Source organism: Odontesthes bonariensis, chromosome 3 (assembly GCF_027942865.1).
Source record: "Odontesthes bonariensis isolate fOdoBon6 chromosome 3, fOdoBon6.hap1, whole genome shotgun sequence".
NCBI classification, from domain to species: Eukaryota; Metazoa; Chordata; class Actinopteri; order Atheriniformes; family Atherinopsidae; genus Odontesthes; species Odontesthes bonariensis.
Genome location: NC_134508.1, coordinates 2,719,659 through 2,744,401, shown reverse-complemented (window position 1 = coordinate 2,744,401; position 24,743 = coordinate 2,719,659). Strand labels below are relative to the sequence as shown.

Below are 24,743 nucleotides of genomic sequence, written 5' to 3'. Positions count from 1 at the left end.
CGGCTATGCGGAGAGCTCTGAGGAAGGTTAACGCACGGAAAGCTGCAGGCCCTGACAACATTCCAAGTCGGCTGATGAAGGAATGCTCAGACCAGCTGGCCCACGTGCTCACGGACATCTTCAACACGTCCCTGAACCAGGCCGTCGTCCCCCGGTGCTTCAAGTCCGCCACCATCGTCCCGGTCCCGAAAACGTCCACAGTCACATGCCTTAACGACTACCGACCCGTCGCACTCACATCTTCCATCATGAAGTGCTTCGAAAGGCTAGTTAAGGACCACATCACTTCCACACTCCCCCCATTCCTCAACCGTTCCAGTTTGCATACCAGCCCAAGCGCTGCACTGAGGATGCAGTCTCCACTGCGCTACACCAGAGCCTGGAGCACCTGGAGGAGAAGAACACCCACGTGCGGATGTTGTTTCTGGACTTCAGCTCAGCATTCAACACGATAATCACCCAGGACCTGGTATGCAAATTGGGCCCCTTGGGACTGAACACCCCCCTGTGCAACTGGCTGCTGGACTTCCTCACCGACAGAACCCAGTCTGTCAGAGTGGGGAACAACACCTCCAGTGTCATCACCCTGAACACTGGTACCCCTCAGGGCTGCGTCCTGAGCCCCCTGCTGTTCACCCTGATGATCCACGACTGTCGTCCACGCTTCAGATCCAACCACATCCTGAAGTACGCAGACAACACTACAGTAGTGGGCCTCATCCGGGACAACAACGAGGTGGCCTACTGGGAGGAGGTGGGTCATCTGGTGGACTGGTGCAGAGGTAACAACCTGATCTTGAACGTCAACAAGACCAAGGAGATCATCGTTGACTTCAGGAGATCCAGACCCAGCCACTCACCACTCCTCATCAACGACTCAGCTGTGGAGGTCGTCAGCAGCACCAAGTTTCTGGGGGTGCACATCACAGACAACCTCAGCTGGTCACCCCACATCACATCACTGGTGAAGAAGGGACAACAGCGCCTGCACTTCCTGCATAGGATGAGGAGAGCTTCCCTCCCTCCCCCATCCTCCAGACCTTCTACAAAGGGACAATTGAGAGCATGCTGACCAACTGCATCTCCCTCTGGTCTGGGAGCTGTAAGGCCTCCGACTGTAAGTCTCTGCAGAGGGTGGTGAGGACAGGGGAGAAGGTCATCGGGACTCAGCTCACACCTATCAGAGACATAGCAGACAGGCGCTGCCTGTCCAGAGCCCACCAGATCCTCACAGACCCCACCCACCCCAACCATGGACTATTCCGCCTGCTGGCGTCCGGCAGAAGGTTCCGAAGCATCTTCTGCAGGACAACCAGTTTGAGGAACAGCTTCTTCCCCCTGGCCATAAGACTGCTCAACGCACATTCATCCATCTCCCCCACATAACAACAACCCCCCCCCCCAATTGACATGGACAATTACTCGCACTGTACCTTACACACTTCTGTCTGTGCAATTTCCCTTAGGCTGAGTGCAATATTTTAGTAACACTTTTGCACTTTGTGCATTTTATTTATTTATATATTTTTTATATTCTTTATTCCGAGTGCTGGCACACAGCACTTCCACACCGTTTTATATTGTACAGTCTGTATAGCTTGGATATCTAGCGATGTTGACCGGTAGTCGAGGAACGACATTTCGTTGTAAAAAACTCACTTGTGTTTTTTGTGCAATGACAATAGAAAGAAAGTCTAAGTCTGAGTCTTATATCAATTTATAAATCTGGGACAGATATGAGACATACAGAACAGACATAAAGGCTTTGAATCTGAGCTCTGACCTTCACAACCAGCAGCTATTACAGTAAAAATACACAATAACTACTTTTTTTTTTAAGTATTTTTTGGGGCTTTTTATGCCTTTTAATGTTAGGACAGTTTGAGAGAGACAGGAAGCAGGGGGGAAAGACACTCAGCACAGGGCCGCTCGGTGCGGGAGTCGAACCAGGGCCAGCTAGAGCGAGGACTTTAGCCTCTGTACATGGGGCGGCTGCTTAACCAACTACGCCACCGACCACCTACAAACTAGAAAATTTTTGAAGAAATTTTGATGGGTGTCAATCTACTGCCTGCCCTATCAACAAACCCTTTACTTCAGTTAAAGCCGAGAGTTTCCTGTCACATAAAAACTTTGAATGATGTCTCTGTGATGCTGTATGGCTGAGTTATGAGGCCTCCAAAATAGGGCAGTTTTTGGCTAGTTAAGTACTTTTCAATCAATTTTCCCATTGAATACAGAAGACAGGTCTGCTGAAGACAGTTATGTCATTTTTTATCAAGGTCCTGTTTAAAATACAGCTTTTATGGCATTTTCATAATGCCCTCGTTAAGTGCTTTTCAATGCATTTTCCCATTGCATTGTGGGTATTTTCAAAATTCCCCTCACTATCAGTTTAAAGGAGAAAAGCAGATCAGATTTATAACATCAAGCTGTTATAACAGGGCATCCATCTTGGCTCCGCCCTCATAAGCAGTCTTAGAACAGAGCAGGCTAACAAGGCGTTGCTACGGATACGGAACCAGCTGCGGCTCGTGTGAGTTCCAACTGACATTTGTACACAGACTATGAGTTTTTAACCTTGGAGGTTTTTTTTAACCGCATTGTCTCAAACAAACGGCCGCTGTTCGAAAAGTAAAAGTAGTATCCGAATAATTCTTGAACTGTGAGCTTCACAAGAGATAGCAGAAGCCAGCGGTGTAATTTTTCTTCGGCTACTATGTGTGGCTCATTTTTTATGGCAGTTTTAAAATAAGTTTTCACATGAATTTTATGAGTTTAGGCGTTTATAATGGGCGGAATGCGAGCTGTAGGGTGGACTCTCTGTGCTCAGACGCGATTTGTTAGAAATATGTGAGGCAAAGCTCAATGACTGTGACTTTGGGTGAAAGAGGACAAAAATACCTACGTTTTGAAGTAAAATGTGTCCAGATCGGGCAGATATTTTGGACATGAGAGACATTTGTTCGTGGAATTGGTGCAGTATCAAATTTTGAGTGAGGATTTAAGTGGCAGAAGCACTTGGCCGAGCTTTACTCTTCCTAAAACGTAAACTGCGGTTGTGCCAAAGCTGTATAATGTATCAACAAAGCCTTTTGTTCAGTTAAAGCTGAGAGTCTCCTGTCACATATAAACTTTGAATGATGTCTGTGTGATGCTGTATGGGTGAGTTATGAGGCCTCCAAAAAATGGTAGTTTTTGCGCCAACTGCAAAAAATATCCCCTATTTTTTCCTTTTCAGTGCATTTTCCCATTCACCATTTTCCCGGTTTTTCCAATTTTGCCGGAATTCCTTTTGACTAATGAGAGCCAAACATCATTGCACACTGATCGAGGTCGTTGCGCATGCAGCGGTGTGCTTTTTATGCCGGACGGACAATCGCTGCTAGACCAGTAGCGCGCCGAATTTCATGACGGAAACGAGTAAATAACAAGAGTCTGGCAACAGATAATCTGTGTGTGTATGTGTGCAATTCCTTCGGCATTGGCACCCATTATAACTTCTCCTTTAAGATAGCACAATCAAGTTTTTTTAAGTTAGCATGGTGGCCTTTAATCAATGATACTTTTCTTAATAAACACGATTGTCTTCAAAACACTATATACAACATATAGAAACAATAAAAGACAGATAATCTGTGGGTGTATCACAGAAGAGGAAGAATCACTAAACAAAATGGTGACTGTGACCATTTGGTCGGTAAGGTCAGAGGATGGTGGCTGGGATCACGTGTTAGCTGAAGAAGCTACAACAACGGCGGACATGTAGTCCACATGTTGACTGAAGATGTTAGGCTCTTTGTCTCTGTAGACATGTGGGCCAAAATGTGAAAGCTACAACAAGACAAAGGAAACCTTTACAGAGTGGGATGTTCAAATCACTGCTGGTTGGTCCAGTCCTGTTTAACAAAGACTTCAAATGTTAGCGTGTGATTCATGTTTAAGGTGCCAGGTGAAAAAAGGAGGATAGTTAGTTTGCATCCAAGATCATAGGAAACCTTAACTTAACTCAACTGAACCTTACTGAGAGTGGAGCATTACTTCCTGTCTGTGATGAGTCATAAAAACATGTAAATGTACCTGGAACACAGTGAAAATACAGATTATTGATCGCTGCTGAGAGCATGGATGTTAAACATATTAACGAACACGTTTTAAAATGTCAGCAACTAAAATTAAATGTGAAGCCTCTGCCACAGCAAAACTAAACTTCAGGTCATCGACTTCATGTGACGTTTCATCAGTACAGATTATTAAGCAGATATGAAGCTGATCAAACTGAACTGATCAGAGTTTAAAGCCAAACAGCAGCTCTGCTGACAGATCAGATCAATACATCTAAAATGTTCCTGTTTGAAGATGAAAACACTGAGTTTCACACAGATCAATAAAGTCTCATGTGAACTGTGTTCTTCATCCTGAACACATCAGATCTGTTCCACCGTCACTGAGACCTTCAGAGGTAACATCTTAGCTTTATTATTAGTGGAAATATATGGAAACATCTTCTCAGTGAAAGTGTGTGTGATGGTGTGTATGTGTGTATTTGTATCAAGATCAGAGAACGTCAGCTTTCCTTTGTTCCAGTCCAGATTCACTCTGATCCTCCGGAGCTTCTTTGGTACTGACAGAAGAGTGAGTTTAGCTGCTGGTGGTGACCATACTGAGTATTCACCTTCACAGAGCCCAATTGCCCACAATCGAGGCTTTATGTCTCCCTTCCTTTCAGCAGATTCTGCTAAAACACCAAGTCCCCAGATTGTACTGTCTCTAACCTCGACATCCCAGCTGTGAGTCCCTGAGTTAAAGCCCTCAGAACTCAGAACACGAAATCCTCCGAGCCTCTCTGGATTATCAGGAAGGTTCTGTTTCTCTCCTCCTCTCACAGCGGTCAGATCCTCAGACAGGATGAGATATGAACCAGCAGTGTTTGGGTCCATAATGAGAGGAGTGTAGCAGACCATGTCCTTCATCTTGTTCCAGATGTTGAAGGCCAGGTTGCCCAGGTGTTTGGCCTGGTCTATCAGAGCTCCTGCAGGCAGCTGTGGATCATCCAGCAGGGGGCAGCGCTGGACTCTTTCCACTGCAGCCTTGTAGTGGTTCAGGAATGAGACGCCTTCAGCTCTCAGCTCCTCCTCTGTGGCTCTGACTGTGTCTGAAAGAGCTGCCATCTCTCTGCTCAGAGCCTCCATCTTCTCCTTCATCATCCCACTCTTCTGCTGCTCTTCCTCCCTCAGTGCAGCCAGCCTGGCCTCCTCTTCCTCTGCTAAAAACTGCCGAAGCTTCTTAAACTGCTCCTTAATCTGCCTCTCTGTGTGTCGGGCCTGGACCTTAATGTGTTCTGCTGTTTGATCAAACTTCTCTGTAACTTCCTTCTGGAGCTCCAGTTTCTCCTTTAAGGGTTCCAGAGATTTCTGAAGTTCCTTCTTGTGTTGCTGTGCAGCTTCATCGATGGGTCTGAATCTGTGGTTGGAGTGTTTTTCTGAATCTCTGCAGATGTGACAAACCGGCTGCTGATGGTCCAGACAGAAGAGTTTGAGTTTCTCAGAGTGCAGACTGCAGAGAGCCTCTGAAGCTCTGTGATCTCTGTCCTGTACGAAGGACTCACACAGATTCTTCAACGCCAGGGTACAGGGTGGGCTTTCCTTTGAAGATCTTCTCTTACAAACTGGACACTCTTGTGCTGGTTTCTCCTTCCACCAGCTCCTCAGACAGTCTCTACAGAAGCTGTGGCTACATGACAGAACAACAGGATCTCTGTAGATGTCATGACAGACCGAACAGCACAAATCTTCCTCTGATATGGAAGCCATTTAGTCTGTGAGTGAAGCTGAAAACAGCAGACAGAATACAGTCAGCCATGGCTCCCCTCCCAGCTCTACTGACTTCATCAAACTGACTGTTTGTGGTGTTTTTGGTGAAACTTATGGAATAAGACAGCTTCCAAAAAGATGTATCCATCATTCTAACCATTCGTACTCGTAATGACAAAGTTGTACACAAAATTCTGCTGTTTTACACATGAGTCTGAAAAATTGTTCGGATTAGGAATGTTTTTTTTATGTGAGTATGAATCTAATAGCTGTGAGTCTTGTGAATACAACTCTAATTTCTACGACAAAGAATTCTCCACTGTGAACACGAATTCAAGTTTGTGGGTAGGACAAAAAAAGTGTTTAAATGACATCACATAGCTCACAGGGGAAAGTAATCAAACCCAGATTGCTCCAACCGCGCATGCGCCAAAGATGACCGACCGCAGAGCTATAGAGTAATACATCGTTGATCTCAACTGCTCGTCAAGAACAATTACTGGTAAGTTAATGAAATAACAGCATTTTAAGCCCATGTTACATTTTTAAGCATTAACCATCAGAAGTATACTCTTACGTTGCGTTCACACCAAACGCGATGCGAATATTCGCACCGCCTTCATCGCGCGATCGTTGACGCAGGTGTAAATTAAATTCCATCGCCTCAAACGCCTCTTTCGCGCGAGTAAAAAACGAGTGAATAGCTCAAGGGGCTATCCATGGCTGATCGCGTCCTTGTACCTGCTGTGGCAGTCCGAGATTCGTCTGAAACGCACACGCCGTGTGTCTGGGTCAGTGACATCATCCGGTGGTGCATTCAGCTCGGATAATTTCATCGCCTTCTCCAGGAGTTGCGTCTGGATGACGGCCGCCTCCAGCGGCACCCCAGGCCCACCAGGACCCAGCCCGACGACCCGCTCGGGAGGACCGGCGCCTGCAGCCGGCGTCACGCCGAGAGATCACGGCACCGATCCTCCCGAGCAGGCCACCAAACTGGGTCCCGGCGAGCCCGAAACACCGCTGGAAGCGGCCGCCACGGGAGGATCGGTGCCGTGATCTCTCGGCGGGACGCCGGCTGCAGGCGCTCCGCAGCTGGGCCGAGAGATCGCGGCGCCGGTCCTCCATGAGTTCCATCTGGATGACGGCCGCCTCCAGCGGCACCCCAGGCCCACCAGGACCCAGCCCGACGACCCGCTCGGGAGGACCGGCGCCGCGATCTCTCGCAGGACACCATGCCACAGGCGCCCCGCAGCTGAAACGGAGCCGCGGCCCAGCTGCGGAGCGCCTGCAGCCGGCGTCCCGCCGAGAGATCACGGCACCGATCCCCCCGTGGCGGCCGCCTCCAGCGGTGTTTCGGGCTCGCCGGGACCCAGTTTGGTGGCCTGCTCGGGAGGATCGGTACCGTGATCTCTCGGCGGGACGCCGGCTGCAGGCGCTCCGCAGCTGGGCCGCGGCTCCGTTTCAGCTGCGGGGCGCCTGTGGTTGGTGTCCTGCCGAGAGATCGCGGCGCCGGTCCTCCCGAGCGGGTCGTCGGGCTGGGTCCTGGTGGGCCTGGGGTGCCGCTGGAGGCGGCCGTCATCCAGACGGAACTCCTGGAGAAGGCGGTGATTTAATTTTTTTATTTTATTTAGTCAGGGACCATGTGCAAAGTACATTAATTACAAAGTAAAGAGATGACCTGCACCAGATTGTAGCTTAGAAGCTAATTTCCATCTGCATGTCACAGACAGCGCCTGTCCATCTGTCTCCACGTCACTGTCGTCCAGAATCTCAACGTTGATAGGCTGTCTGGCGCGAATATTTCGCCAAAGTTGGATTTTTTTAACTTGCGCGAATCGCATATTTTCACTCGCGCGGCGGCCACCGCATCACCGCACCGCCCCACCGCGCCTCATCGCGCCGCCGGCTCAAATCCGCGTCTAATCGCGTCTTTGCATTGACTTTGTATGTAATCGCATCGCCCGACCGCGTTTGGTGTGAACGCACCGTAACGGTGCGTTCACACCAAACGCGATGCGAATATTCGCACCGCCTTCATCGCGCGATCGTTGCCGCAGGTGTAAATTAAATTCCATCGCCTCAAACGCCTCTTTCGCGCGAGTAAAAAACGAGTGAATAGCTCAAGGGGCTATCCATGGCTGATCGCGTCCTTGTACCTGCTGTGGCAGTCCGAGATTCGTCTGAAACGCACACGCCGTCGTGTCTGGGTCAGTGACATCATCCGGTGGTGCATTCAGCTCGGATAATTTCATCGCCTTCTCCAGGAGTTGCGTCTGGATGACGGCCGCCTCCAGCGGCACCCCAGGCCCACCAGGACCCAGCCCGACGACCCGCTCGGGAGGACCGGCGCCTGCAGCCGGCGTCCCGCCGAGAGATCACGGCACCGATCCTCCCGAGCAGGCCACCAAACTGGGTCCCGGCGAGCCCGAAACACCGCTGGAAGCGGCCGCCACGGAGGATCGGTGCCATGATCTCTCGGCGGGACGCCGGCTGCAGGCGCTCCGCAGCTGGGCCGAGAGATCGCGGCGCCGGTCCTCCATGAGTTCCGTCTGGATGACGGCCACCAATCCTCCCGTGGCAGCCGCTTCCAGCGGTGTTTCGGGCTCGCCGGGACCCAGTTTGGTGGCCTGCTCGGGAGGATCGGTGCCGTGATCTCTCGGCGGGACGCCGGCTGCAGGCGCTCCGCAGCTGGGCCGCGGCTCCGTTTCAGTTGCGAGGCGCCTGTGGTTGGTGTCCTGCCGAGAGATCGCGGCGCCGGTCCTCCCGAGCGGGTCGTCGGGCTGGGTCCTGATGGGCCTGGGGTGCCGCTGGAGGCGGCCGTCATCCAGACGGAACTCCTGGAGAAGGCGGTGATTTAATTTTTTTATTTTATTTTGTCAGGGACAATGTGCAAAGTACATTAATTACAAAGTAAAGAGATGACCTGCACCAGATTGTAGCTTAGAAGCTAATTTCCATGTGCAGTCTCACCTGCATGTCACAGACAGGCCTGTCCATCTGTCTCCACGTCACTGTCGTCCAGAATCTCAACGCTGATAGGCTGTCTGGCGCGAATATTTCGCCAAAGTTGGATTTTTTGAACTCGCACGAATCGCATATTTTCACTCGCGCGGCGGCCACCGCATCACCGCACCGCCTCACCGCTCCTCACCGCGCCGCCCCACCGCGCCTCATCGCGCCGCCCCACCGCGCCTCATCGCGCCGCCGGCTCGAATCCGCGTCTAATCGCGTCTTTGCATTGACTTTGTATGTAATCGCATCGCCCGACCGCGTCTGGTGTGAACGCACCGTTAGACATCCTTATTTTTACATTTGGTTTGCATGAAATGTCGATGTTAACACTCTGGGGTCTAATGCCCACCGGCGGGATTTTTGACATCTCCAAAAACACATCTGTAACTCTGTGAGTTTTTGTCATTGAAACATATAAGTGACACCATTAAAAACCTTGAAACTTCTAATTTTCAAATATATATGTTTTTAAATAAATTATATAGCTGGCCCTTTTTAAAGAGAGTGAACAGAAATCTTTGGATTTTCTGTACTCTCAGACTGTAGCAGCTTCCTAGGCCACACCTATCGCTATTCACATGTAAAGTACCAGGTGATTGAGTGGCTATTCACAGGTGAGAACACGCCCCATTCAGCCAGCATGTGGGGGAAGGCAGCAATGTCCTGCCAGTGACAGACATTTATCACATGGAGAGTGACAGGGGGGTGGGGGCAATCAGGGGTGTTACACACCCATCTAATTAGTATTCAACTAACAGAGACACTGCCTGGAGGTACAATTACTTTTTTACAGTTTATGTGAAAACAAAAAAACATTTCTGACTGCACTTTTTACTTTTATGCAGCCAACACTTTTGTTTACAAGGTTCAACCTTCAAAAGTCTTGGCTAGATACATTTATAGTGTGTTTTCTTGCACTGTTTGAAGACCTCTAAAACCTGTTTTTTTGTACAGTTGTGTTTCCCCTCAATCTAAATAAAACGTGTTTATATTACATTCACTTCACTCTCATTGTTTTTTTGAGGCTTTTCAGAATACAACCATATGTGTCACTTTTGCATAGATGTTTACAGTTGAAATACTTGAAAATGTCAAGGTGGTGACAACTGCCTCAAAGTCTTTGGAAGGCCTTAGACCCCAGAGGGTTAAAGTTAAAAATGGAATGGATTTAGGGACCTAACTGAAAGCTGTTAACGAAGGCTAACGTGAGGTAATTAACGTGATCATTTCAAAGTCCGTTAACTTTTAATTGTCAGGTGACATTATGTAAAGTTGTTTTGATTGTTAGATTTTAAAACATTACCAAAATACCATAAAGGCCTATAGTAATGATACATTTAATAATTCTTTTGGCATTGTGAGGCATTAGCTGACCGGTCTTTAACTAATTAAGTACGTTTTTTTCAGCATTACTTTGCAGCTGTGATAATGAATTGTTTCTCTCTTGTTGTTGTCAGGGAGGTCAGCAGATGTGATGGTCGCTGCTGCAGTCATGCTGCCATGGATCAACCCTCAATAGGACTTCAGAACTTTTCTACAATGTCCAAACCCTTAAATTTGATCAAATACAGCTCACTGTTGCAGATTAATCTACCCAACAGTATAAATAGCAGTAAAATAACTTATTTATTAAGGCTTATTTTACATTTTCCATTATGACATTTTATAATGAAATGTTTGGGTGAAATCTTGTGGGTTTTTTGCACATCTTTTTTTTTTCTTTTCTTTTCTTTTTAACCCCTTGTCCTGTCCAGCATTATGGCAGTGGAATTGTAATCTGAATACCGTTCATGCCAAACACATTTGCTATGCCAAAGGGAAGCTTTATGAATGTAAAGCTCCCCTTGATGCCCATCAACTCCTCATTTTTATTTATTTATTTTTTGTTACAATACTTAACATGTGATAGTGCCGAACCGGACCGGGGGACAGAGAGAGAGGGAGAGTGAAGAAGGAAAAACAAAAAAAGAACAGAAATATGAAGAGACAAAAACAATGAAAAATCAGAAAACCATCTGCTACACCTGTAAAAACAAAACTGAAGACAATCCACGGCTTTTGTTGGGAATCCAGGCTTCGAGGCACCAGGAACAGAGAACAAACACACAAACAAACAAACAAAAAAGCACAAACAGCAGCAATCACATAATACAACTGTGGATACAGATGACCTTAAACCACAGGACAACACAACTGCTTAGCGAACATGCTACTGGGCTAATGTGTGTGCGTGTGTGCATGAACATGCAATACACATAGATGGTCCCACATAATAACCATGCTTAAATATGAGTGTATAAGTGTATAGGGCCACAAGCCTCACCCCCCGAGCAATGAGAAGCAGGCTGAGAGGACACCCAGGCCACCAACAGCCCCCAAGGAGCACAGAACCCGGGAAGCCCACCGTAGGGACAACCACACATCCCCCCAGAAGACAGCAGAGGAAGCCCCCGGTCAGAGCCCCCACAAGCATCGGGCAGAGGCCCCTCGGTGACCAGAGGCAGCAGTCTACCAGCCCCGCCAGGCCCCCGCCACCCAGACATGGGCCGTGTGCCGGAACTGGCCCCCGCGAGCCCGAGCGCCACCAAACCCCCCGGCAGAGGCCCCGCCCAACACCCGAAAGGGCCAGGAACCCCAGACAGCCAAGCGCAGTGGGCCAGCGCACGCCCCAGTGCCCCTGGGCAAGCGCCCCGGGAGTCAAGACGTGCCCACAGGTGGGTGAAGCCGCGAGCAGCGGGGAGAAGCAATGCCCCCCCCCCATCAGGAACAACACAAGCAGGCCAGAGGACAGCAAGACCCAGACCCAGTCACCCCATAAATCATATAAGAAAAAAATAAAAATAAAAATAAGAAAATAAAAAAATAAATAAACACACATCCACACACACATTCCATCCCCCAACTCCGCTGGGGTGTTGCGCAGCGGGCACATCCGGGGGCCAGCAGCCCCCCAGCCACCACAGCCCCCGAACCAGCAGGACAACTCCTCCTCCTGGCCCCTCCCGCCCCAGGCAGCAACCAGGCAACAGGGGTGTGGGAAGACCCCTCCCCTTGCCCCTCTGGCTCTTTGATATTTCCTAATAGTGAGCATTTAAAATTGAGGGGCAGGCAACCTTGTGGAACTGTGAGCGTGGCCCTCCGGACAGCCTACATACCCAAAGATACACCAGATACCATCAGATACCACTCAGTGCTAGCACCCCCCAAGACCTAATGTGTGTGTGTGTCTCATGAGTAGTGATATCTAAGGCAAGGGTTCTTAACCTTTTTTACCTTGAGGCCCAATTTTTATAGTACAAAGTGGCCCAGGGCCCATTAAATATTTACACTGTATAGGTTTAATTGACCTCACTCACGGTTTGATTTGTATTCAATAATAAACCAAATCCACTTACAGTTTGACAAGCAGATCCTTGTCAAATAAAATGACATGATAAAATGGGATCATCACAAAGACTTTTATTAGACATGTGTATGTAAACCTGCACACATCAAGCCACTGAACAGGCTGATAATTCCTGGCACAAATCAAGCCGGGACAATACATTTTTTTAAAGGATCAAGTCAGGCTTTTTAATTGAAAAAGTACCAATATTTAGATTTTACTTATAATAAAAAAATTTAAAATATATATATAAATCAATGAATCCATAAAAGGGAGACAAAATAAATACATTCGAATAATATGAATATTTTTTTTAATGAAATAAACTGTAAATAAAATTAAAATAAAGTGCAAATGAAACTATAGCCTTATAATCTGCAAAGTCATTTGACAATTGCTTCAGCAGGCATGAAGAACCAGAAGAATCTTTATATCTGACAAATCAACACTAACAACAACAATAACAACAATAATAACAACAGTAATACATCTCCATCTTTTTAATCTTCACCTCCTAATGAGACATTCGGGCCTGCCTCTGAGACACAGTCAGATCCAGTCTGGGTGGGATGGGGAAAGGCTCACTCTCAGAGTAGCCTCCAGCGTTGCTCTGAGTCTGTTTCAGTCATTTGACGGCGATAGCCCAAACTCCACGCACTGGGCTCTCGGCACTGCCTCGGTACCTCCGTTTATGAAGCCGTATTTTACATAATCGGGATGTAACGACGCAAAAATGTATTCTTTTGTGGGGGGTCTGCACGATGTTCGTCATTTTTCCATAATGCGTAACCATGCATGCCATGGATGTATTAATACATCCATGGTGCGTGCACTCCTGTCGGCCATCTTTGGCGCATGCGCGGTTGGAGCAATCGGGGTTCGATTACTTTCCCCTGTGAGCTATGTGATGTCATTTCAACACTTTTCGAGTTGTACCCACACACTTGAATTCGTGTTCACAGTGGAGAATTCGTAGTCGTAGAAATTAGAGTTGTATTCACATGACTTTGCACTCACAGCTTTTAGATTCATACTCACATAAAAAAACATTCCTAACCCGAATAATTGCTCAGACTCGTGTGTAAGACAGCAGAATTTTGTGTACAACTTTATCATTACGAGTACGAATGGTTAGAATGATGGATACATCTTTTTGGAAGCTGTCTTACTCCATACAAACTCACCTTCAGTGTGTGGAGTGTGAGCAGCTTGAAGTTTCCACTTCTCTCTCCTGCAGCTGGACTCGCTCAAAGGAAGCTGTGAGTTTGGTCTGAAGGTGAATCTGATCGTCTGTGTGTCTCTCTGTAGTGAAGAAGAATCTCTGACTGTTTCCTGCTCCGTCTCAGGTCAGTCGGGTGGAGCTTAAACCTGTTAGACCTGCTGCCTCACCTGTAACTAAGGTGTGTTTTGTTCCAGAGAGGGAAACCTGCCAGCAGCTCTGAAAGTTAATGATCAGCAGGTTTTATATTTTTATCTGCATTTTTATATTTTGTGATGCAGCTCACATTCAAACTCTGTTAAAAACAAGAATTAGAAGCTGAACTCAACAACAGCAGACATGGAGGTTATGACTTCTGCAACCAGCTGTTTTTAATCACAGTAAACATACCCAATGACCATATACAACATCAGTGTCTGTGAGCATGTGTGTGTGGCCATGACAATGTGATGGGATCACAAGATGCAGCTGAAACAATGTGAATGTTGTGGCACAAAATGGAGCTAATTGTACTTGACTGAAGCCGGCTATAGGTGGTTGTGGCTAATCATATCTAGCTTTATTTTAGCCCCCTGCAACTAATTTTACACGAAAAGTTGGCTTTCAGCCAACATTGCCAGCCGACATTAAAACAAGTGTCAGCCAAGACTCGCCAATTTCCCTATTAATCTGTGGGAGGGGTCTGCATGACCCAAGTTCTTCTTAGTCAGCCCAGGTAGTGTGTTAGCTCAGTGTGTGTTTTAACTTTTGGAGGGACTGGGAACTCCTGGATTCATCCAGAATAAGTAAGTAACATTTTTCTTGTGTACCAGGCTGCTTTTTGCTATACTTTGACTGCTAAGTAGGCTTGCTGCTGGTTTAGTTTCACTGTGTGATAAAAACCCCCATTGAAACTAGTTTCAGCTAATTTGCCTGTTAATCTGTGGGAGGGGTCTGCATGACCCAAGTTCTTTTTAATCAGCCCAGTTATAGGATTAGCTCAGCGTGTGTTTTAACTTTTGGAGGGACTGTGCTGTCACAGGCTGCTCACACTCTTCCTCATTTTTATGGACCACTGTTAGTACGACTAGATGATAAATATAATCAATAAATAATTGCTGGAAATTCAAGTTACTGGGATCTAAAGTCTCAAATGACCTGAATTGGACCCTCGACACTGACATAAAAAGCATTGAGGCAGTGAGGCAAATCAGAGAGGCTCTCCTGGAGGTGAGGGAGTCAACTGTAGACCCTTTGGTGAGAGTTGCAGCTCAGTCTTTGGCTGAGGAGATTGGATCCATTCGCATCTGTACAGCCATGTATGACATTCTGAGCTAGATCCAGCGTGTGAGTAAACTGATGCAATCACCCTCCGTGCAGCTAGAGGTCGCTGCCAACCTGCTAAAGAAAACCAGCCATTCCCTCACCTGCTGCAGAACCACTGGATTTTCTGATGCACAGACAGCTGCAAAGGAGATGTGCAAAGAAACGAATGTGGAGGCTGAACTTAAACAAAAGCGTTTGAGAGTCTGTGGTGGAAATGTTAGTAAGGCTCAGAGTCGGTTATTTTCTGAGGAGATAAGAGGCTTTTAATAATATCTTGCAAGAGAGAACAACACAGCAGGAAGTACAGAGCTGCTCTGAGCACCGAGACAAAAACAAGTCGATTATAATGCACATTGCTGCGTCATCGCTCCTCGGGTGTAGTTGAGCGTTCTTATCTACCTTTCCTCCCCAGCTACAGTCGAGGTTACACAGACACAGCTGCAAGTCCCAGCTTCCCTTCTATCCTGCTTAAAGTGCAGCTTTATCATACAACCAGCACACCGTGTTCTCGGGAGGAAAGAGAAAAACGGGATGTGTTGGGATCTGGCAACAAGGTCATCTGCAGGTTATACACAGTAACACTCAATACAATGCATAGAAGAATTCATTTTCCATTACAAATCACAAAAAGGTTCTTTGGTTACGAGTTATCAATCAGAGTCCTCCAGGCCAAATGATTCCTGCTCATTAAATGCAGCGAACAGGAAAGTCTTCATGTTTGATTTAAAAGAAGAAGAGTTGATGCAGAGCTGCAGTTATCTGGGAGTTTGTTCCACATATATGATCCATATTATATCTACAGATACATTTTATATTCAGATGTCTGTGATCAGAGTTTAACTGATTTAAAATGATCATATTTCTCTGATCAGTCTGATCTGATGATGAGCAGCTGAGCGATCAGAGCATCCCTCATTATAAAGGCAGAAAAACATGTAAATGTACCTGGAACACAGTGAAAATACAGATTATTGATCGCTGCTGAGAACATGGATGTTAAACAGATTAACGAACACGTTTGAACATGTCAGCAACTAAAATTAAAGGTGAAGCCGCTGCCACAGCAAAACTAAACTTCAGGTCATCGACTTCATGTGACGTTTCATCAGTACAGATTATTAAGCAGATATGAAGCTGATCAAACTGAACTGATCAGAGTTTAAAGCCAAACAGCAGCTCTGCTGACAGATCAGATCAATACATCTAAAATGTTCCTGTTTGAAGATGAAAACACTGAGTTTCACACAGATCAATAAAGTCTCATGTGAACTGTGTTCTTCATCCTGAACACATCAGATCTGTTCCACCGTCACTGAGACCTTCAGAGGTAACATCTTAGCTTTATCATCAGTATAAATATATGGAAACATCTTCTCAGTGAAAGTGTGTGTGATGGTGTGTATGTGTGTGTTTGTATCCAGATCAGAGAACGTCAGCTTTCCTTTGTTCCAGTCCAGATTCACTCTGATCCTCCGGAGCTTCTTTGGTACTGACAGAAGAGTGAGTTCAGCTGCTGGTGAACATGCTTTGTATTTACCTTTATAGAGCCCAATCATCCACAATCCAGTCGATATATATCCCTTCCTATAACTAGACTTTGCTAACACACCAAGTCTCCACCATTTACTGTCTCCAACCTCGACATCCCAGCTGTGAGTCCCTGAGTTAAAGCCCTCAGAACTCAGAACAGACCTGTAATAATCAAGCCTCTCTGGATTATCAGGAAGGTTCTGTTCCTCTCCTGCACTCACAGCGGTCAGATCCTCAGACAGGATGAGCTCTGAACCAGCAGTGTTTGGGTCCATAATGAGAGGAGTGTAGCAGACCATGTCCTTCATCTTGTTCCAGATGTTGAAGGCCAGGTTGCCCAGGTGTTTGGCCTGGTCTATCAGAGCTCCTGCAGGCAGCTGTGGATCATCCAGCAGGGGGCAGCGCTGGACTCTTTCCACTGCAGCCTTGTAGTGGTTCAGGAATGAGACGCCTTCAGCTCTCAGCTCCTCCTCTGTGGCTCTGACTGTGTCTGAAAGAGCTGCCATCTCTCTGCTCAGAGCCTCCATCTTCTCCTTCATCATCCCACTCTTCTGCTGCTCTTCCTCCCTCAGTGCAGCCAGCCTGGCCTCCTCTTCCTCTGCTAAAAACTGCTGAAGCTTCTTAAACTGCTCCTTAATCTGCCTCTCTGTGTGTCGGGCCTGGACCTTAATGTGTTCTGCTGTTTGATCAAACTTCTCTGTAACTTTCTTCTGGAGCTCCAGTTTCTCCTTTAAGGGCTCCAGAGATTTCTGAAGTTCCTTCTTGTGTTGCTGTGCAGCTTCATCGATGGGTCTGAATCTGTGGTTGGAGTGTTTTTCTGAATCTCTGCAGATGATACAAACCGGCTGCTGATGGTCCAGACAGAAGAGTTTGAGTTTCTCAGAGTGCAGACTGCAGAGAGCCTCTGAAGCTCTGTGATCTCTGTCCTGTACGAAGGACTCACACAGATTCTTCAACGCCAGGTTACAGGGTGGGATGTCCTTTGAAGATCTTCTCTTACAAACTGGACACTCTTGTGTTGGTTTGTCCTTCCACCAGCTCCTCAGACAGTCTCTACAGAAGCTGTGGCTACATGACAGAACAACAGGATCTCTGTAGATCTCATGACAGACCGAACAGCAGAAATCTTCCTCTGATCTGGAAGCCATTTAGTCTGTGAGTGAAGCTGAAAACAGCAGACAGAATACAGTCAGCCATGGCTCCCCTCCCAGCTCTACTGACTTCATCAAACTGACTGTTTGTGGTGTTTTTGGTCAAACTCACCTTCAGTGTGTGGAGTGTGAGCAGCTTGAAGTTTCCACTTCTCTCTCCTGCAGCTGGACTCGCTCAGAGGAAGCTGTGAGTTTGGTCTGAAGGTGAATCTGATCGTCTGTGTGTCTCTCTGTAGTGAAGAAGAATCTCTGACTGTTTCCTGCTCCGTCTCAGCTCAGTCGGGTGGAGCTTAAACCTGTTAGACCTGCTGCCTCACCTGTAACTAAGGTGTGTTTCGTTCCAGAGTTCAGAGATAAACCTGCCAGCAGCTCTGGAAGTTAATGATAAGTAGGTTTTATATTTTTATCTGCACAGTTCAGAACAACAAACTCTATAAAGAATGTAAAACATTTTGTTGTGATGCAGCTCACATTTAAACTTTGTTAAAAACAAGAATAAGCAGCTGAACTCAACAAGCTTCCCATCCTCCTCCAGTGTTTACTTGTACAGGGGTGGACTGGGACAAAAAATCGGCGCTGGCATTTTGGACTAGACTGGCCCACCACATTGCACAACACAAACATTGTCAGTTTTTTTTTTTTTGGTGTACTGAATGTGTGTACCAACTGTGCAAATTTTGAAAAAATAAATACCTTGAGGCATGGGTTAATGGAAATTAGTGAGAGTGGACACTTAAAATTTGCATTTTTAGTGGTGAATACCTTTTGCACAACTGGATTTTTTGTGCTTCGTTGTGGGTGGTGATTCAAAAAGTTAAGCAACTAAACTAAAGAAAATCTAAAGTAATCGATTTCCTCCTGCTCTCTGCTCTCATCTCTCTCACCATGTCTTTCCTCAGTCTCGCCAACTCTCTCCTCTCTCACACTACCACTCTCCTCTTCTTGGGATGCTCTCTCAACCTGGCACAACAAAACGTGTTGTCACTGTGTGTGTTTTTTTTCACATAAGGATGCAGTCAGTTCCAGAGTTCTTGGATTGTCTGGTTGACAGACACAGCTGCATTAGCATAACACTGACACAAAAATTATGTAATTTCTTCTAACAGTAGTTCAACAATTAGCCTAATGATGAAATCAGAGTGCTAACTCGCTTTTCATATTGGGGAGTGGCTTTAGAAATACATTTGAAATACTATTTGACTCTCTTAGAGAGTCATACATATACACAGTATACATATGTATACAAATACAGATACACAGCCTAATTGGCATAACAAGCAAAATGATATAGCAAAATAATATGATTTAAAAAATTTGTGACTTTCTTTCATTGACCTTATTCATCTTAATAGAAACTACTACCTGCCTTTTGGCAAAACCTCATTTAGCCTTGGTCTAGCCAAGGCTACTCTACCCACAAACAATGATAGTCTAATGATGACATTTGCATGCTACATTCTGTTATTGTTGGTGAATAGTGGTTTTAAGGTTCTCGCATTGAAAAGTGTTCAGTTCAGGGTGGAAGACATAGACGTATTAGCCAAACCTAGGCATATTTTCCCATGCACTCAGTGTAGGCTAGAAAATTCATCATTAGCCGCTAGTGGTAGCATGAAGTTTATGGGTAGCAGCACCTGTGTTTACTATACAATCTAACTTGACCATGGAACATTAGCCAACATAATTTTATTGGGGTTATGTTATTTTATCACATTCCTTAAGGGGTAGGTTGGTTTATCCTATCATTACATAGTTTGGGGCTCTGAAAACTGTCCAGCTTACCGCAGGTTCTAATACTGCAGCAGCTGCATTGACATGTTCACTGCTCGATTCGCCGTCGCCTCCACTACAGCCACCACCACCACCACCATATTTGACATCAGTCACAGGAGCAGATGAAGAGCTGTTGCGAACATGTCAGTGAGTTTGACACATTTCGCAGCGTCCCCTTGAAGTTCGCGTTTCTTTTTGTCGTGCAGAGAAAACAAAGAGAAAACGCGCCTCCCTTGCGTTTCCTATCCATCACTAAGTGAACACGGAGAGTGAAGGTGTTTTTCTATTTCATGATTGGCCCAGCCCTTTTTTAGACTGTCAGTGATGATAACCAATGGGCTGCAGTTGCCTGTCGTAAGGGCCGGTTGATCGGAACAGACTCTTGCGCTGCTGATTTGAATTTTTCTTCATGCATTATGTAGATATGACGATGATGATGACGATATATAACAACAATAATAATAATAATAATAATAATAATAATAACACATATTATTAATATACATGTCGGATCTGCCGGCCCAAATAGCACGTCGGCCCATCGGGCAAATGCCCGGCACGCCCGACTATCAGTCCATGCCTGCTTCTCCATCCTGGAAACTTTCTCCAGGAACCTTTGGTGTGTTCCCTCTACAGGCACCAGGATCTAAATGAAGTCCTGAGGAAATATTTAACCCTTGAAAAGTCCCTGCTGACAATAGAATTTAATGTGTGTGTCCCCACAAAGCGGACCGTCCTCGTGTAACCGGTATGAAACCTCTGCGTTGTGTTAAGGTTAGAACGAATGGAGACCACACGGCTGCTCTTTGGAAGGTCTTTATTTTCCTCATCCTTTCCTCCCCGAACATCAGAAAAAAGAGGAAGAGTTTAGGCGTTGCTCCCCCATAAAAGAATGTACAGAAACAGAAAACAAAAGTTCCACCTGACTATTCTTATAAATGTCATTTTAAAAACAATCATTTTGTGGAATTATACACAAGCCAAATGAACCCTTGTTACACTCGCAGTGCAGAATACAGAGAAGAGAGGAAAGAGAGGCATTTTGCCTGCTAACTTAGTGTGTGAGCTGGTCGCATTCACAATTATAAGTTTAGAACGGAAATGATTTTAGAGGAAGCGCTGGCGTTTAGATCCCAGATTTTATTGACAGACATTAATATTTTTTTCTTAATCGGCTTTAAAGTCAATACCAATGGAGAAAATGAAGAGGTGAACAGCCTTAAAAGCTTGGTTTAAGAGCAAAATCTGACTTAGGATCAGCTGAGTCTCATAACAGAGCAGCAAAGTGCTTAACCGGACATTTAAAAAGATTTAAACTATGTTTTTTTATGATACAGATAATGTCGAACGATCAGGCTTTTTTTGGCACAGGTCCACAGACAGGGTTCAGTCACTTGCTATAACACATATTTGTGATATCATTTCATTGTTCTGGGGCCACATAACAGAACAAATCCTAACTGCTCATCCTAACTTAAGTGAGGAAATCCTAACTACTCTATCATATAGATTTTTTCGATTGGTCGTGTCTGTTTCTGCCACTTCGAATGTGCAGGAGATTGATAGAATGTAACAACAACGACTTTTTCATCGGGGCAGCCAGATAAAAAACCAGATAGTTCTAGCATAATTAATAATGAATATGGACGCAAACAATTCAAAGAAAAGGAGAGCTTTTAATTTCTCGTATGAAGAGGTGGAGGCGTTGGTTGGGGCGGTGGAGGAGAGGAAGGCCGCATTGTTTGGAAGATTTTATTAATAAATTTAATAAATTTAAAATTAATAAATTATAAAAAAATAAATATAAAAAGATAAAAAGACATCAAAGTCCCATCAGGAAAATTCAGCATGTCGTTGTGTGGTCTCAGTAGCCTTTCCACCATTAAATTTCTGTTTTCTTCCTCTTCAAACACGCCTAGTAACTGTGCTGCTGCCATTATTTCACTAACTGTCAGTTAAAAATTGGAATTTAGGACAGGGTGTATGGTCTCCTAACTTAGGCATCCTAAGTTAAGATATTCCTAACTTAGGATGGTTCTGGAATGGCTAATAGGAAACCTCCTTCTGTAATACCAAAATTCCTAAATCCCTTCCTATCTTAAGATAAGATAGGATTTCAGACTTAGGAAGTTTCTGTAATGAGGCCTGGACTCTAAATAGTCCCAAAGTGGGGAAATATGTAGTGTCTGATACTTAACAGATGTTCGAAAGAGCATTTTGAAAAAAAACACATTCCTCACTGAGTGCATCATGGGGAGGCCCACCAGATCCATCCATCCATTATCTTCCGCTGGTCCGAGGCCCACCAGATATGAATACATTATCTTCTGGCTATGTGCCGGGTGGCGAGGAAGTGCAGCATCGTCAGGGTTACCAAATATGGGAAGGTTTCACCCTACTTAACGGGAGAAGCACCCACAGAGAGGGAGAGATTGCATGGATTTTGGGGCTCTGAAGATCTCTCCAGATTTTATGCATAAATCTGTAATTCCAATATGGACCTGGTTGGCAATAAAATGTTCCTGTGTTTGACCAAGCCTGTTTCAACAGAGTTTACATGAGGAGAACATGCAAACTCCACAGAGAAAAGGCTCCAGTAGGGATTCGGACCAGGAACCCTCTTGCTGTGAGTTGATGATGCTAACCACCCCACCTCTGTGCAGCCCAGAGCTAAAGTCCATAATCTGAAAATAGAATGTTTAAAAGATCCAAAACACTAATTCAGAGATTTGGATGGAAAAAAGGTTCTCTGTGTTAGAGAGTTATTACTTAAAATGTGTTAAAGGACTGAAAATAAGTTCTGGAGGTTTGATTCTGCCACATCCTTCTTTTATGAGGAGTCCAAACAGTTGTTTTTTAATGATGGCTTGATCACTGCTTTTAGAGCCTTTGGACAAACACCTGAAAGATAACATGTGTTAACAACATCAATGAGGTCTGAAGTTAAGCAAAGTGGCGTGTCGATGACGTCATCCCACTAGACCCGTGTCCAGAAAGCTTCCTTAAACCCTGGATAGCCCCGGATAACAACAACACGGCAGCTCTGAGCTAACAGTGCAATAGTACGCGTTCATTCATTCATTCGGCTTAAAGTATTGGTGAAATTAAGACAGATAGGGTCTTATTTAGAGACTGTATTGTCTCTGCCCTGTTCTCTCCCGTTATATGGATATATGCGGATATTGAGTGATCTAAATATCTTCCGAAGGACGCCGACTTTCACCAAACTGTTATTGGTGAGTAGATGAACGTATTTTGTGCCAGAAATGAGCCAGGTGCAGGTTTAAAAAAAAAAAAAAATGAACATCACCTTTAAGGGTCTCAGCTTCTTTGTAATGTTTCAAAGTAATTTTTTTAAATGATTTTTTAAAACCTCGTCTTTATTTTCCTGTTGTACTTTTACAGTTGCATTTCCATTAGCTGCAATGGAGACATTGATTGTTTGTCTAATGTTCAAGTTTGTAGAGGCAACAACTGTTTGCTCTGTGGAGAGGAAGCAAAGACAACAATAAGTCTCCTAAGATTTAAATAATTTATTACAGAATAATAAATCAAACCAGAATGAACAACCAGCAATAATCAGCAATAATCAGAGTCAGACACCAAGTCTCACTATTCGGCCCAATAGGGTGCAGCCTCTTTCAACCGCGGGGGTTCAGGAGTCTGGACAACCCACTGAAGCTAAGATCGGTCCTTTCATACAGTCTTCATCACGTACACATATTTGTCCAGACAGTTCAAATTCCATCTTTAGTACAGAGCATGTTGGAAAATCAACCATATGACGTTAAACATTATTAGCTGAAGCAGTTCATGCAGTTCTGTTGTAAAACATTTTAGGGAAACCAAGAGAAACACAACACATTAATGAAGAACCTGAATTTCTCATTACACAAGATTTTGGTGAAAATGTGGCAAAGTCATTGCTTTGGTTGTGTTTGGGATCAAGAAGCAGCTGGCTTGGTCATTAGCAAATATTAATTAATGTCCAATGATAGTTATTGATAATAAACAAAATGATTCATGAAACTCTTCAATCATGTGGTACCACTGCCACAGGCAGGCGCTTATAACTATTTGTAAATCTGGGACAGATATGAGACATACAGAACAGACATAAAGGCTTTGAATCTGAGCTCTGACCTTCACAACCAGCAGCTATTACAGTAAAAATACACAATAACTACAAACTAGAACATTTCTGAAAAAATTTTGATGGGTGCCAATCTACTGCCCACCCTATCAACAAACCCTTTACTTCAGTTGAAGTTGAGAGTCTCCTGTCACATATAAACTTTGAATGATGTCTCTGTGATGCTGTATGGCTGAGTTATGAGGCCTCCAAAATAGGGCTGTTTTTGGCTCTTTAAGTGCTTTTCAATCTGCGAGGCCCAAAATAAAGAAGACAGGTCTGCTGAAAAGAGTTATGTCATTTTTATCAAGGTCCTGTTTAAAATACAGCTTTTATGGTATTTTCAAAATGCTTGTTGAGCCCCAAAATGTTAAGTGCTTTTCAATGCGTTTTCCCATTGCATTGTGGGTATTTTCAAAATTCCCCTCACTATCAGTTTAAAGGAGAAAAACAGATCAGATTTATAACATCAAGCTGTTATAACAGGGCTTCCATCTTGGCTCCACCCTCATAAGCAGTCTTAGAACAGAGCAGGCTTAACAAGGCGTTGCTACGGATACGGCACCAGCTGCGGCTCGTGTGAGTTCCAACTAGGGTTGCCAACTCCCCGAAAAATAAATAAGGGACACCTCATTAGAAGGGTCGGCCGAAACGGATTGCCTTCACCCTTCCTGGCCTGGAAACAATTTTTTAACTATTTGACTCGAACCTGAATTGAATTAGATGCATATTTTTGAGTGACATGAACACATGGAAAACAAATTATTATCCAGCAATTCACTTTAATATAAAATAACAAATTAACTGAATAAAATAAGTATCTTTCTTAAAGGAGAAGTTATTTGTTTTTTTTTTACCTGTGTCTTTATTTCACCAATACTTTAAGACGAATGAATGAAAAAATGTTTTTCCTTCTGTTTGAGTAAAGTACTATTGCACTGTTGGCTCATAGTTGCCGTGTTGTTGTTATTTTGTAGCAGAGTGGTGCAAAAAGTCTACATCTCTGTTCATCATTAAGTGGTTTCAGAGTTACATGGTTCTGTAAAAGCATTCAGAAAACAATACAGCAATGTACTGATATTAGAAAATGTAGTTTGTACTTTTAAAAGTAAGTTCTTCAGTACTTTAACTTGAGTAAAATTTTTAGCGACTTTTACTTGTAGTTGAGTAAGATTTGACCATGAGTATCAATACTTTGACTCAATTATTGGAGTTGAGTACTTTGTCTCCCACTGCTTAAAGTAGTGTTGGCGTCTGCGTAACTGCCATATATGCTGCTTTGTTGTCTTCCGCTATCTTCTCAGTAACTCCTCGACCAATGGGATGAGCGTATTCTCGTGTGTGAATATGCTGTCAGCTCATTGGTCACAGAGCAGGACAGCCTGGGAAAAATTTACCGTATATTTTCATATAAAGCCCCGCT

At 44.9% G+C, this 24,743-nt stretch overlaps 2 protein-coding genes across 2 annotated transcripts; both read right to left on the bottom strand.

Moving 5' to 3' along the window:
* Positions 1–1,404: 1,404 nt before the first annotated feature.
* On the bottom strand, positions 1,405–5,813 carry LOC142376656 (E3 ubiquitin-protein ligase TRIM35-like). The gene has a single exon (XM_075460100.1). It carries the CDS (start codon positions 5,811–5,813, stop codon positions 4,428–4,430), a length of 1,386 nt encoding a protein of 461 aa, XP_075316215.1. The 3' UTR covers positions 1,405–4,427.
* A 9,273-nt stretch (positions 5,814–15,086) lies between these two features.
* LOC142377647 (nuclear factor 7, ovary-like) lies at positions 15,087–17,412 on the bottom strand. Its single transcript, XM_075461955.1, has one exon. The coding sequence runs from the start codon at positions 17,410–17,412 to the stop codon at positions 16,027–16,029; it is 1,386 nt and encodes a 461-aa protein (XP_075318070.1). The 3' UTR covers positions 15,087–16,026.
* Positions 17,413–24,743: the final 7,331 nt, after the last annotated feature.

Excerpts from the sequence above, each read along its gene's own strand:
- LOC142376656 (XM_075460100.1), bottom strand. The coding sequence starts at position 5,813 with ATGGCTTCCATATCAGAGGAAGATTTGTGCTGTTCGGTCTGTCATGAC.
- LOC142377647 (XM_075461955.1), bottom strand. The coding sequence starts at position 17,412 with ATGGCTTCCAGATCAGAGGAAGATTTCTGCTGTTCGGTCTGTCATGAG.